This window comes from Pan paniscus, chromosome X (genome assembly GCF_029289425.2).
Source record: "Pan paniscus chromosome X, NHGRI_mPanPan1-v2.0_pri, whole genome shotgun sequence".
Lineage (NCBI taxonomy): Eukaryota > Metazoa > Chordata > Mammalia > Primates > Hominidae > Pan > Pan paniscus.
Window position 1 is genome coordinate 101,776,729 of NC_073272.2, and position 15,739 is coordinate 101,792,467.

Below are 15,739 nucleotides of genomic sequence, written 5' to 3' on the forward strand. Positions count from 1 at the left end.
CTCTTTACCATTTTGTAATACGCTTCTTTGTTTTGTTTTGTTTTTATCTTCATTGGTTTAAAGCCTGTTCTGTCTGAAGGAGACAGTTTTGGGCTTGCTGAATTTAAAGCATCTCAAAAGACCTTCAAGTATTATCAAGAGGTAAAATCCTTTCCTAGATTTCAGGCCTGAAGGAAAAATAGCATCTGGTTCAAAGGTTTAAGTCTATGGCAGTGGAAACTAAGTCACACATCCAGACTAGATGCAGAACTAGGGTTAGAAGTCGGGGTCTCTACTTCTAGTTTATGGTTCTTCCTGCTGCAGGAAGAGAGTGTCTCTGGAACCATGAGGTACCCTTCTAAGAGCATTTAGCCAACACTTTTTCATCTGAGACTAACTTCAGTTTATTCAGCCCTTATCAAGTCTAAACATAGGTCCTCTTAGCCTGTCAATTTAAAGGTCTTTCATTATTTTAAATGCTGTTTGGGAGATTATGATCCTGTATCAATTCTCTAGGTAAAAAGCAATCTACTCATTTAACCCCCCCTTTTTTTTTGACGGAGTCTCAGTGTGTCACCCAGGCTGGAGTGCAGTGGCACAATCTTGAATCACTGCAACCTCTGCCTCCCGGGTTCAAGCAAGTCTCTGCCTCAGCCTACCGAGTAGCTGGGATTATAGGCACCTGCCACCATGTCTGGCTAATTTTTGTATTTTTAGTAGAGATGGGATTTCACCATCTTGGCTAGGCTGGTCTTGAACTCCTGACCTCGTGATCCACCTGCCTCGGCCTCCCAAAGTGCTGGGATTACAGGCATGAGCCACCGCTCCTGCCCTCATTTGACCCTTCTTATAGTGTGGAAGGCAGGTTTACAGGGGCAATGTACAAAGCTTTTTGGAACCATCTGAAAGAACAGCTATTGAGTACTCCTCCTGACTTCACTTGTGCTCTTGAACTTCTAAAAGAAGTTAAGGAGGTGAGTAACCAACCTCCCATTTGGAGATGGGAAGTTCCTGGGCATCTCAGAACCTTGGATTGTCAATGGCTATTAATATCTTAAGTAGCACACTTTTTAACGTGGCCTGCTACTTAAATCGATAGGATGAGGCAGCTTCCATTTTATTTGTGTAAGACGAAACTTGACAGTTGGGTGATTATTATAAAAATATGTAATTCAATTAAACAAATTCTTACTGAAACCCCACTATGGTCTGTGTGTTTCAGAAACCCAAAGATGAATAGGACAGCTCTTGCCCACAAGGAACTTACATGTTTGAGTCAAAAGGCTATTTCAAGTGACCCATAAAGATTCCAAATTTGCTATTTTATCCTCATGCTTTGGAGTAAAACTATCTAAAAATGTCCTTATCCTTTATTAAGAATAAATAATCTTATTTCCTTTATTAGCGGTGGCTCACATCTGTAACCCCAGCATTTTGGGAGGCCGAGGCGGGCAGATCATGAGGTCAGGAGATCGAGACCATCCTGGCTAACACGGTGAAACCCCACCTCTACTAAAAAAAATACAAAAAATTAGCCAGGCGTGGTGGCAGGCACCTGTAGTCCCAGCTACTCAGGAGGCTGAGGCAGGAGAATGGCATGAACCTGGGAAGTGGAGCTTGCAGTGAGCTGAGATATAGCCAGTGCACTCCAGCCTGGGAGCCAGAGCAAGACTCCGTCTAAAAAAAAAGAGGAAAAAAAAAAAGAATAAATAATCTTATTTTCCTTCCACTGACTACCCTTTTTCCCACTGACTACCTCATCTTCTTGTGGTGGTGTGTATATCATATTTCTTATATCCCACACATTTAAAATCACATTCTTGTTTTTATTTATATTTTTACCTCATTCTACCTAAAAAATAATAATAACTCCTACTATAACTGATCCCAATGAAACCTTGAATGGTAATTGTCCTCTAAACAGAAAGAAATAATACTCTCTAAGAAACTTAGATACTCAGTTTTCTGACCCACAGAAGACATAATCTGGGATGCCTTCAGCCTAACATAGTTCACTGGAGAGAAAGTTTGAGGTTCTAAACAGAACTTGGCTCCTTTGATATCCTTTGTTGGGCAGATCTTGTTATCACTGCTTTTACCATGGCAGAACCACCTAAGAAATGAGATAGAAGAGCTCTGGACACAGATCTCCTCAAGCAGGAAGCAGAACATGGGGCTCTGGATGTCCCTCATCTTTCTAACTACATTCTCAATTTGATAGCCTTGCTATGTGCACCAGTTCGAGATGAAGTGATACAGAAACTAGAGACCATAACAGATCCAGTGCAGTTACTGAGGTGAGAGTTTAGATGTGCTGTCCCCCAAATCTGCCTTAGACACTGTGCCGGAGAACTCTGAGCCAGCCGCTGTGGATATAGCCCCTGTCTTATCTAGCTATTGTGTACTGACGACCTGACTAACACACCTTTTCTCCTTTCTGGATTATTGGCTTTATTTTCCAAGGACAGCCTCTCAGGGTTCCTTTGATGATCTTTAGATCAGTTGGGTCTCCTTTATGTCATGATACTGTTAAGACATTAAGGTACAGTAATTCTTTCTCCTATAGATTGCAAATTGCCTTTTCCCAGATGTTGTCCTGTTTGTCCCAACTCAAACCTTGTGAGGGGACAGAAAAGAGGATTATCCGTGTTTCACAGGTAGAAGAACCAGGACCCGGAAAAGTAAAATGATCTGCTCAATGAGTTAGAAATTCAGTCACCCACATCCCAGCTACCCACATATAATTGCTAGCACCTTGGTGATTTTCCTTTCACTGACTACCCTTTTTTCAAGGTGACAGAATGATTACAGGCGAAAGAGCTCTAATTTGGTAGTTAAAGTGTCAGGAGGTATAACTGTCCTTAGTTTTGCCATCAACTCACTCTATGGCCTTGGGTCACTGGCTACAGTACCATTATTAATAAGTTGATGTAGAACTGTGCTGGGGTCTGACCCGCAGATCCAGGCGGCATGATGGATCAATAACATACTCAGACACCAATATTCAGTGAAAGAGTGGCTAGGGTCCAAGGCTACTCACAGAAAGAGATGTAGCAACTGCACACACTGAATAGCTGGCCCGTGGGCATTTATTCAGCACGGATTTAATGACAAAAGCTTTGAATCAACACACCTGTGGGTAATTAATCTGGTCGCCCTCCCCTGGAGAGAGCAGTCCTACGAATGATCAAAGGCCAGTCTTAGGACCACATGAGTAAACAAGCTCTTTAGATAAACTCCCTTACACTCCTTTGTACCTACTCTAAGCTATTAACTCAAGGTAAGAGAATTAGGCTGCCTTCAGCCAAATTTTTAACTGATGCTACGCAAACCTTCCGGCCTTCCAAGAAGGTTTGTGTCTATTTCCTATAACTTTATCTTTATAATTTTTTCTACCACCCAGACTGAACCCCTAAATCTCCCCCTTTTCTGTTTTTTTGCATCAGGCTTTGTTGATTAAGAGTGCAGATATGTGCAGCAACAGGTCTGTCAGGTGTGGTGGTCACTGCTCTTATTCCAGCTTTGCATCCTATAATTAGCAAATGACATATGACAAACATGTGTATAATGAACAACATTCTTTTCCAATCAAGGAGTGGTGCCCAAGAGCGGGGGTCTATCCAGGAGAGATGATCTTGCACACCCTTCCATATGGCTGTTTGTTGGATGTGTAGGGTAAATCTATCCCTCCCAGCCAAGAAGTTAAGTTATTAAAGGCTGAGAAGGGGGTGTCTGTCAGGTGACAGGGTGAAAGAAAGGCGGACCTAAGATATAAGCCCAATAGAGCATAGCAGATATAGGTTGCAGACAAAGTGAGAGCATGAAAAGGATCAATACCCTACGCGAGTTGCAATGTACAACAGAGAGCATGGCAAGGAACAAATTATCTGGAGTAAATGGTGTCTGTATCCAGAGTAGGATTTGTTCAGCCTCTTGAGTTGTCTTCTTTAGCATCCCCCAGGTAATGTCCGGGGCTTGTGTCATCCAAGGAAGCCACATCGTCCAGGGCTGTGGGTCCTATAGGGTCATTTTCTTCATTTTTGATACCAGGTTGGGCCCTAGCCATGCCACGGTATGGTTTGATGCATCATGCTGGAATCCAAAGAGGACCTGAGCGGGTGTGAACACAAGCATATCCTCTTCCTCACGTTAACAATTCATTTGGACCACACCATACATTATTGTTTACATCTTTCCATAAAACTGCGGGTTTTATGTCTTGAGAGGTTTTAGCAAAGTGCTTTTCTATAGCCAATTGAAATTTGTCACCTAAATTTTAAAAATTAAGGGTAAATAAGACTTGTGTTAGTAGTGTTGCAGGGTCCTTACTCATTCTCCCCCTTTTTTGTTTTTAGAGAGTATTTCTAAGAGTGGAGTAGGCGTGCTCTACTATGCCCTGTCCTTAGGGGTTATACAAGATGCCTGTGGAATGTTGGATATTCCATGTGTGACAAAATTGTTGAAGTTGTGAGCTGGCATAAGCTGGACCATTATTAGTTTTAATTTTTGTGGGCCGCCCCATAAAACAAAAGTTAAAAGATGTTTATTAACATATTGGTTGGACTCTCCAGGAAAGGCCTATGCACTAATTAAGTGGGAATTGGTATTAATGGACACATGAACATATTTGAGTTTTTCAAATTTAGGGATGTGTGTAACATTTGTTTGCCATAAATATTAGGTTTTAGTCCTTTAGGGTTAACACCTATTGAAGGAGGGGACAATGTGCCTGTGAGCTGGCAATTTGGGCATTGCAGGGTAATTTGTTTAGTCTTTGGGTAAGTTGAAATTGTTTAGATAAGTTTCTCCAGTTTTGGTGAAAAAAATGATGCAATTCAGTGGCTTGGTTAAGTAGTGATGTTATAACCTAAAGGTTTGCTTGATTATTGCCATAAGCCAGTGGGCCAGGCAGTGAGCTGTGGGCTTGAATGTAATAAAAATAGGATGTGTACATTGATTTAGCAATTGCTGAAGTTGGAGAAAAAGAGCACACAGGGTGGGCTCCACAGTGGACTTAATTAGGGCTGTTCTAAGGTTCTGCAGTAAACAAACAGAGTAGGCAGAGTTACTGAAAATATTGATGGGCTGAGAGGAAAATGTCTCCAGAGCCAATATTAAGGCTCCAACCTCAGCTTTTGGAGTGCTAGTAAACCCAGATCGAGTGAGGGAATTATGTGGTCTTTACCAAACGGCCGCTTTTCCATGTTTACCAGAGTCATCAGTAAACAGTGTTAAAGCATTAGGTATGAGGGAGTGAACTATTTTTGTAAGTAAAACCACAGAAGTGCGAGATAAGAACTGAAGAAGTTTATCAGCAGGAAGGACATGCTTTAAATGGTCGGTGTAATTAGGGAGATGTATTTGCAGTTTATAGATAATGGCAATACTGCTTTGAATTGCTTTTTACTTAAAGGATTCCTCATGATATCAGGATCATAACCTAGCAACTGATTGCATCATCTGTGGCCTGAATATATGACTTTACTGATTAACTCGATATAGGGAGAGAGTGTTTTAGTCCCAGTATGTGAGTAAAAACCCATTTTAGAAAGCGCAGTCCTGGGGTTATCTGTTCTATTAACCCTATAGGGGAGTGTTTAGTGGGAAAGATAAACAATTGAATGGAATATTGGGTGTCTACACAATCTAGTTGCCTTTGGGAACTAGCTTGTTCTATTTTTTTTAATTTTTTTTTTTTTTTTTTTTTTTTTTTTTTTTTGCTGCAGGGGTTAAATACCTGGAAGTATCCAGGACTGTGTTGTCCTTTAAGATAGAAAACAGGTTTTAAAACTTATTAGTAGGAATGCCTAAGGTGGGGCGAAGCCAGTTAATATCACCTAGTAATTTTTGATAATTATTTAAGGTGTGTAAGTTGCTAGTATTTAATTTAACATTTTGATGTCTTACTGACCGGGAAGTTAGTATGTATCCAATATTATTTCCAAGGAGAAGACATCTGTACTTTTTCAGGTGCTATGATTAAACCTCTTAAATGTGTATTCTTTACGACAGAGGTATATAAACTTAAAAACATTGGCTCTGTTGGGGCTGCTAGTAAAATATTATCTATAAAATGAATAACCTTGCAATTAGGAATTTTTTTTTTTTTTTTACTGGGGAGCAAAACTTGATTCACATGATACTGACACATGGTAGGACTGTTTAGCATCCCTTGAGGAAGCACTTTCCAATGAAATTGGCAAGGTGGCCTTTTATTATTGATAGCTGGCATTGTAAATGCAAATTTTTCTCTGTCTTGTTTTGCAAGAGGAATCATATAAAAACAGTCTTTTAAGTCAATAATAATTATAGGCCAATCTCGAGGAATCGCTGCGGGGGAGGGAAGGCCCTGTTGAAGGGGCCCCATAGGTTGCAAATTAGCATTAATAGCATGTAAGTTATGCAAAAGTCTCCATTTACCAGACTTTTTGGGAATGAAGAAAATAGGCGAATTCCAAGGGCTGTTTGATGGTTTTATATGGCCAACTTTTAATTACTCCTCACTAATTCATGGTCTTTTTGTAATTTATCTTCCTTCAGAAGCCACTGTTCTATCCAAATTGAATCTTGATAGAGCCACATCAGGGGTAGGGGAGGGTAAATAACAGTGGCCGTTATTAGAAAGGGGTCTGCAAAGTGACCCCCATTGGGCTAATAGGTCCCATCCCCAAAGATTAACAGGGATGGGCATGATTAGAGGTTGTATAACTGTCTTTCTATCCTTTGAATCACAACAGATTAGGGGGAGCATGCTCTGCTTGGCTGTGTGTGCTTTCCTGATGCCGCCAAATTTTTGTTTCTGAGTGACCCAAGGCCAAGTTTCTGGCCAGTTTTGATCACTCATGATTGAAATGTCCACTCCTGTTTCCAATAAGCCAGTAAAACTCTTATTTTTAATTTTTAGGGTAATCACGGGTCTCTGATTAGTGATTAATTGATTCCAATATACTCCTGTGGCTCCTGTGTTTCCAAAACTCCCTTTCCCCTTTCCTTTCCATGGGCATGGGGGACTCAGTATGGTAAAAGCAGTAGCTGAGCTATCTTTGATCCACGGGGAAGAATATGCAGACATTTACATTCCATCATAACTAATATCTCACCTTGATAATCACCATCAATTACCCCAGTGAGCACATTAATTCCTTTACTGGATAGGCTAGACTGCCCTAGGACTAACCCCACTGTTTCCAGAGGCAGCAGGCCCCAGATCCCGGTTGCAACCCTTTTAGGGTATTCTCCTTTTAGCACTAATTCGTTGGGGCAGAGTAAGTCCAGTCCTGTGCTCCCAGTGGTGGCTGCTCTGAGAGGGAGGACTGTGGGCTTTCCATCTGACCGAGGAAAGCCACTGTCATTGCCCCAGTTTGAAGCAGGGCCTGGGGCCGGCCCCTCATGAAATTTTCCACCTGGTTACTTATGGGGTTGCCGATTTTATCACATTTAGACCTGCATTGATTTGCCAAATATTTCCCTGTTTTACATCGGGGGCATATAGAAGGGGGTTCTTTTCCTGAGTTACTTTGGTCTCTATTATTGGGGCATTCCCTCTTCATATGAACTGGCTCTCTGCATAGAAAACAATTTGGGTTTCTCTTCCTTTTCACTTTAGGAGGCCTTAATACCATAGCCAATATTTTGGCTTTGTGTGTTTCAGTCCCCACCAGCTGACATGCTTTTGTAAGTTCCCCAACTGTGGCTGCCTTTCCTCTGATTGCCTGCATTGCTTGCTGGCAATCCACATTAGCGTTTTCAAAAGCCAGTGGTAACAATAAGATATCAGCAGCCTGGGTGTGACTAATTTGTCTCTTAATTGCCTGGGTTAACCAATTGATAAACTCAACAAATGGCTCCTGAGGCCCTTGCCGAACATTTATAAAAGATCTCTGTTGAACTCCGCTTTCAGGAACTAGATCCCAAGCCCTGAGAGCCCACAAGGCACTTGAGCATAGGCCTAGGGATCAAAATCTAGTTGTTGTTGTACATCAGCATGGGGAACCCCTCCCCTGGAGCATAGCAGCTGTTATGTCTTTCCCGGCCACCTGATTCTGGTTGGCTTGTTGTTCGCACAACTCATCGTATTCCGCCTTCCAGAGGAGGTATTGGCTAGGCTCCAAAGTTGTTTTAGCTAGCACTGACCAGTCCCATGGGGTCATACAGAAGTTGTCTACCAAGACTTCAATCATTCCTTTTGTAAATGGGCTAGTGGCTCCATTTTCTTTAATGCATTTTCTTAGCTCTTTTTAAGCATCAAAAGAAATGGGTTCATGTACCTGATTGCCTTGTCAATCTCGCAGTACCAGACAGGATAAGAGCTCCACTTCTAATGCCGCTTGCCTAAGATAGGGTCCCATAGCTGTAGCATATCCCTTGTCTTTTTCCAATTTATTGGAGGAGGGGGCTTAGACAAAACCTCTGTTTCCTCTTTGTTATTTTTGCCTGGAAACGGTGGAGCTGAGGGAGATGGAGGCAGTAAGGTAGGTGATGGTTCTTCCTCCCTCCCCTTTTTAGGCTCTTCTGTGTATAATGGGACAAGGGCTGCCCTAACAAAAACCCATAACTTTAGAGATGATACTGGGATTGGTTGCCCTCATGCATGATGTTGTTTAATATTTCTCCCCACTTGTTCCCAGAGCTCTACGTCTAGCATACATTTTCCCAGGAACCATGGGTTATGGAATACAACAGTTTTCATTAGGTCCCTTAATTGAGCCTATGAAACTGAGGCTCCACTAGCTTTAAGCAGCTGTTTCAATACTTTTATATATTGTTTCTGTTGAGCTGATAACTGTTGTCCCATCATGAAACCCCAGCCTGAACAATCCCCCTGAAACTTGGAAATCCTGAGCAGGCACCAATGACTTACTGACTCACTGACTGCACAGTCCTTTTCACCTTCATTTTTGAGGGTTCTGTTGTGATCCTTTGTAGCGTTCCTCACACAGGGCACCATCTGCTGGGGTCTGACCCACAGATCCAGTCTGCATGATGGATGAATAACATACTCAGACACCGATATTCAGTGAAAGAGTGGCTAGGGTCCGGGGTCACTCACAGAAAGAGATGCAACAGCTTCACACACTGAATAGCTGGCCCGTGGGCACTTATTCAGCACAGATTTAATGACAAAGGCTTTGAGTCAACACACCTGTGGGTAATAAATCTGGTCGCCCTCCCCCAGAAAGAGCAGTCCTACGAATGATCAAAGGCCAGTCTTAGGACCACATGAGCAAACCAGCTCTTTAGATAAACTCCCTTATATTCCTTTGTACCTATCCTAAGCTATTAACTTAAGGTAAGAGAATTAGGCTACCTTCAGCCAAATCTTTTGCTGAAGATATGCAAACCTCCCAGCCTTCCAAGAAGGTTTGTGTCTATTTCCTATAACTTTATCTTTATAATTTTTCCCACCAAAAGATCCGAACCCCTACAGGACTGTTTCTTTCTAAGGCTTCTTCCAACTCTGAAATACTCGGCTTTTATGGCTCCTTGCTTGGATTCCACCCTTCCAGACTAGATTTCCTTTAACAGTGTAAATGTTCTGTTTCTCCCTATGGCAGGGGCATCTTCCATGTTCTGGGCCTAATGAAAATGGACATGGTGAACTATACCATTCAGAGCTTTCAACCCTACCTGCAGGAGCATTCCATCCAGTATGAACAAGATAAATTCCAGGAACTCCTTGATAAACAGCCCAGTATGTTTAAAATTCAAGGGCAGGAGAGGGGAGATTTGACCTCCGGTTTTATAGCAATAGAGGCTATTTTCTATTTTTTGAATAGAAAGTTTCTTCCTTGGGCAAGGGTTAGGGAGAAGGAGTGTTTCTCTAAGACAGAAAGATCTACAAAATCACTTATTTATAGATGAAAACTATGTCTCAAAGACTTCGTCCTTAAGCCTTGGAATTTTAAGAGGCATTCCCTTCTCATCATAGATCTCCTCAATTATACCACAAAATGGCTAACCAAGGCAGCCACAGACATCACTACACTGTGTCTGAGTTCTCCTGACTCACCTAGCTCCTCCTGCAGCATGGCAAGTTCACTTCCAAACTGGGCAGGTAACAACTCAGAGCCCCCCAGTCCAACAATGGTGCTATACCAAGGCTACCTCAACCTCCTCCTCTGGGATCCTGAAAATGAAGAATTATCTGAGGTAGGGATGTGTGCTGGGGCATTCCTTGTTCTAATGTATTAGTGCCTCTATTCAAGCCCTCCTCTTCTGATGGGCTGTCCTTCGCTCCCTCACCATACTCTGCTGATGGACAGAATCTGGCTCCAGGAACTGGCATTCCAGTTGCACCAGTTAACTGTCCTGGCCTCAGTCTTGCTAGTGGCCAGAAGCTTCTCTGGTGAAGTTTTATTCAGATCACCTGAATTTGTGGATAGACTGAAATGCATCACCAAGGCCCTAACTGAGGAATTTATCTCCAGGTAAGATTCATAGATCTCTGTTAGAGAGGGAAATGTGTGGTATTTGGGACATAGGCAGGTAATATCAATACTACTATTGCTTATACTTCATCACAAATGACACAAAGGCCCTTGGGAACCATCTCCAAAGATTTTGGTATCTTCGATAAGTTGTATTGAGGTTTGGGATACAGAAAATAAAACTTATTTTTCCAAAAAGGAGAGTGTGGAAGCCAGTTTGCTACAAATATTCCTTATGTGTTTGCTAAAAATGAGTCATTATATACTTGATTGAATGACAGTGGATTTCTGCTATGTATATCCAGAAGTTGATCAGTTGGTCAGTGATATTGACCATTCACTGCATGTAGGGGCAGGGATATTATATCAAAGTACAAGGAGGAGTAAGAAGTCCAAGCCTCTTAATATATTTGCAATTTAATTGGTGGGGTAGGAGAAAAACCATGAAAAATATCCAATAGAGTCTTAAAACAATATTTAAATACAGTTGATGGGACTGGAAAATGCTGAGTAGATCCAAGGATGGAACCGAACCCTTGCCCAATTTACTTTGTTTTTGTTGAAGTGGCATATGGTACTGTATGTTGGGATCAGGTGGTACCTTGCGGGTAACAATGAGTGTATCTCATCTGCCCAGTGGCTAATGCTGTCTTCTGGTGGCAGAGAGACGGAATTCTTCCTGGAATAGGCCTGGCTTGTGGTATGAGGCTCTCTGGGCTTTGCCCCTCTGCCAGGCCCACTCTGCATTCTATCCTTCATTATCTAAGCCTAAAGAAGCTATGCTGAGTGTGAATGAACAGGTGTCTCAGGAAATCTATCAAGGCCTTAAGGACATGGGCCTCACTACTCTGAGCAGTGAAAACACAGCATCTCTTCTAGGCCAACTCCAGAACATCACCAAGGAAGAGAGCGGCATTCGTAGCATCGTTGGTAAGAATCCCCATGGTCATGGTGCAGAAAAGTGGCAAGAATGTGGGAGGTGGGCAGGTAGACCTTACCCTGAATGTGAGTTACCTAGCCATTTAAAAATGAAAGGCATGATCACTTGGAAAATTTTTTAGCTTTAGTTTCCTCATCTATAATGTGCATGGTTCAAATAGATCTTTTTCAATTTGAACAATGCATGTATGGTTTGAAGGTGGCTCTGTACCCAAGATATGTCATTCACAGGTGTTGGATACTGTCGCACTAACCCTACGAAGTCATTCCTGGTCATTTTCTAACTGTCGGCCAAGATATATGTAGAAACCCTTTCTCTATCCTATGCTTTAAGCCACCATGTGGGCCCCTACTCCTCTCCATGGAAGTGATGTTGAGTTAGGCTGTAGGACATGTTCCGTGCTGGAATGGAAGCAGTGAACTTGGACAGCTTGCTTTGAACTTTAGCATCTGATCATAGTCTGGATTGGGTGTATAGGCCTGAACTTGGTGCACTGGCTGCAACACATATTGTTACTTTCACGTACCGGGTCTACGGTCCTCTTGTTAAGTTAAACGTGCACTTGGATCTCACGTATAGCTACATAAAGTAATCTTATGAACCGCCAGGAATTTACTACCTCAGCATCTTTTGATCATGCACTGTCCTTTGGGAGCCTGATGGCATTCACTTCCCCAAAACAAACAAAAATCTAACTTATACGGTTTACCCAAATGAGTGGAGAGGTCAGTGAATAAACTGGTTAACGTAAAACTTTGGTGAGCAGATAGAGCAAAGACATTGTGAATTTCTTTAGTTCATGTCCTTTGTAGGGACATGGATGGAGCTGGACACCATCATTCTCAGCAAACTATCGCAAGGACAAAAAACCAAACACCACATGTTGTCACTCGTAGGTGGGAATTGAACAATGAGAACACTTGGACACAGGAAGGGGAACATCACACACTGGGGCCTGTTGTGAGTTGGGGGAGGGAGGAGGGATAGCATTAGGAGATATACCTAATGTAAATGATGAGTTAATGGGTGCAGCACAACAAGATGGCACATGTATACATATGTAATAAACCTGCACGTTGTGCACATGTACCCTAGAACTTAAAGTATAATTTAAAAAAAGAAAAAAAAGAAAAGAAAAATGGAACAACAAAAAAAAGAATTTATTCTGAACCCTCTTTTTTCCTCTCTTCATTGTTTTTCCCTGCTCACGGATCAGCGGATCCGTTTGTTTCTCAAATGCTGTTTGCTTCATGGCATGCAGGAGTCTCTGCTACACTTTCCTGGAGGCCTCATTCTCATTGAAGGGGAGCTGGCAGAACTGGGTTGGAAGTTTGTCATTCTGAAGTATCATAATCAGCAGGTATTTGGCCCGTACTATGCTGAGATCCTAAAAAACATCATCCATCCAGCTCAAGCACAAGAAACAGATAGTGCTGCACCCCAGCCATGGCAACAGGAGAGAAAGGTCAGTATGTTTCTGGAATGACATCACCTCCTCACTACAGCCAGGACACAGGGATGCAGGGGTCAAGCATGTAAACACCAACTGGCCCAATCCCCTTCACTAATAAACTTCTGAGCTGCAAGAAAATTTCAGTTCCTCCTGTGCTCTAGCTGAAGCCAGGTTCTACACCCTCATCCCCTAACTAGCTGAATGAGAATCCAGTGGGCCCTCCGGTTTCCCTTCACTGGCTGATCATTCTTCAGTATGCTGGCCTGAGCCAGAATCAGGGCATCAGGTACTGATAAGGGAAAATACTGGTACTGTATAGAATAATGCCTCCCCAAAGCTGCGAAGGAGCTAAGAGACCAAAGAATGACCCAGACAAGTTCAGCTTGATAAGCAGATGAATTTATTGGGACTTACGGATAGGACATTCCTGGGTGGCAGCAGGACAGCTCTGGGGATCTGCCCTGACACTCCTTTGCAAACTGCTTTTAACCTAATTTTCTGGCTCTTGCCTTCCATATGCAATGAGACTCTTTTTCTTGGTATGTTTCCCGGTATGCTCTGGGATGTTTTGATGTTTTGATTCTCAGGGACACCTCGGCTTCTAAGCTGGGCACCATGCATGGCCTTGGATCACCACCTGGCCTTCAGGGTTCAGGCAGCAGATGTACAGCCTTAAGTAATCTGGTGGGGGAGGGGGGAACTCATTAACCTACAGTCACTAGCATTATTTTCTCCATTGAAAAATCATTTTCTTGACAGACGGTGAAAACTCTTTGTGGGATTATCCAGAGAATGAATATAAGGGCTTCTGGAAGTCAGAAATTCACTGAATTGCAGATGAAGAGAAGACAAAACTCCATTTCTAGCACCATATTTCCCTTAAATTTTCAAGGATACAGCAATAGTAAGAGTTCTCAACTCCTGTCCTAGTGTCTGGTTTGAAGCAGTATGAAAACTGGGGATTGGTTGAAAGTTGATATTGTGAATATCAACTTTGTGCCAACAGGCATTCAGCTAAGGACAGGTCTCAGCTTCCACGGGATTTCTCTTTCTTTCAAGTGATTCTAGGAGTCACTCCTAGTCTGGGGCTCCAACTGCCAGGTTATGAATATCAGCTGACTCAGCATCACAAATGATAAAAATGTTCTTGGTCCACAGGGACTTGGGTTTATTTTTAGAGACTGTAGAGGTTCACCCATCATTCTCAGGCCAACTGCAGCAGTCAAGCAGCAATCTAGAAAATTAGGAAAAAAATTAGGTTCGGAAGTTTTGGATTTAGAATGGACAGGGGAAAACAGAAACTTACTTATGGGATAGAACCAAACTGGGTGAAAAAAATCATGTCCTCATTATTTTGGGGGTTCAATTATGAGTGAGAACACACGGTGTTTGGTTTTCTGTCCTCGTGATAGTTTGCTGAGAATGGTGGTTTCCAGCTTCATCCATGTTCCTGCAAAGGATGTGAATTCATCCTTTTTTATGGCTGCGTAGTATTCCACATATGTATATGTGCCACATTTTCTAAATGCAGTCTATCATTGATGGACATTTGTGTTGGTTCCAAATCTTTGCTATTGTGAATAGTGCCTCAGTAAACATACATGTGCATGTATCTTTATAGTAGCATCATTTATAATCCTTTGGGTATATACCCAGTAATGCAATTGCTGGGTCAAATGGTAATTCTAGTTCTAGATCCTTGAGGAATCGCCACACTGTCTTCCACAATGGTTGAACCAATTTACACTTCCACCAACAGTGTAAAAGCATTCCAATTTCTCCACATCCTCTCCAGCATCTGTTGTTTCCTGACTTTTTAATTAGTGCCAACCTAACTGGCATGAGATGGTATCTCATTGTGGTTTTGATTTGAATTTCTCTGATGGCCAATGATGACCAGCATTTTTTCATGTGTCTGTTGGCTGCATAAATGTCTTCTTTTGAGAAGTATCTGTTCATATCCTTCGCCCACTTGTTGATGGGTTTGTTTTTTTCTTGTAAATTTGTTTGAGTTCTTTGTAGATATTAGCCCTTTGTCAGATGGGTAGATTGCAAAAATTTTCTCCCATTCTGTAGGTTGCCCGTTCACTCTGATGGTAGTTTCTTTTGCTGTGCAGAAGCTCTTTAGTTTAATTAGATCTCATTTGTCTATTTTGGCTTTTGTTGCCATTGCTTTTGGTGTTTTAGACATGAAGTCCTTGCCCATGCCTATGTCCTGAATAGTATTGCCTAGGTTTTCTTCTAGGATTTTTATGGTTTTAGGTCTAACATTTAAGTCTCTAATCCATCTTGAATTAATTTTTGTATAAGGTGTAAGGAAGGGATCCAGTTTCAGCTTTCTACATATGGCTAATCAGTTTTCTCTGCACCATTTATTAAATAGGGAATTCTTTCCCCATTTCTTGTTTTTGTCAGGTTTGTCAAAGATCAGATAGTTGTAGATGTGTGACGTTATTTCTGAGGCCTCTGTTCTGTTCCATTGGCCTATATATCTGTTTTGATATCAGTATCATGCTGTTTTGGTTACTGTAGCCTTGTAGTATAGTTTGAAGTCAGGTAGCATGATGTCTCCAGCTTTGTTCTTTTGGCTTAGGATTGACTTGGCAATGCGGGCTCTTTTTTGGTTTCATATGAACTTTAAAGTAGTTTTTTCCAGTTCTGTGAAGAAAGTCATTGGTAGCTTGATGGGGATGCCACTGAATCTATAAAGTACTTTGGGCAGTATGGCCATTTTCAGGATATTGATTCTTCCTATCTATGAGCATGGAATATTTTTTCCATTTGTTTGTGTCCTTTTTTATTTCATTGAGCAGTGGTTTGTAGTTCTCCTTGAAGAAGTCCTTCACATCCCTTGTAAGTTGGATTCCTAGGTGTTTTATTCTCATTGTAGCATTTGTGAATGGGAGTTCACTCATGATTTGGCTCTCTGTTTGTCTGTTA

At 41.9% G+C, this 15,739-nt stretch overlaps 1 protein-coding gene across 1 annotated transcript; it reads left to right on the plus strand.

Moving 5' to 3' along the window:
- The first annotated feature begins 857 nt into the window (after positions 1-857).
- LOC103784751 (T-complex protein 11-like X-linked protein 2) lies at positions 858-13,165 on the plus strand. The gene is given in 9 exon segments (XM_008962799.2): positions 858-953; positions 2,087-2,111; positions 2,114-2,276; positions 9,534-9,670; positions 9,908-10,121; positions 10,218-10,406; position 10,609; positions 11,174-11,334; positions 12,556-13,165. Coding segments are annotated over 9 exon segments (1,263 nt in total). The 3' UTR covers positions 12,833-13,165.
- Positions 13,166-15,739: the final 2,574 nt, after the last annotated feature.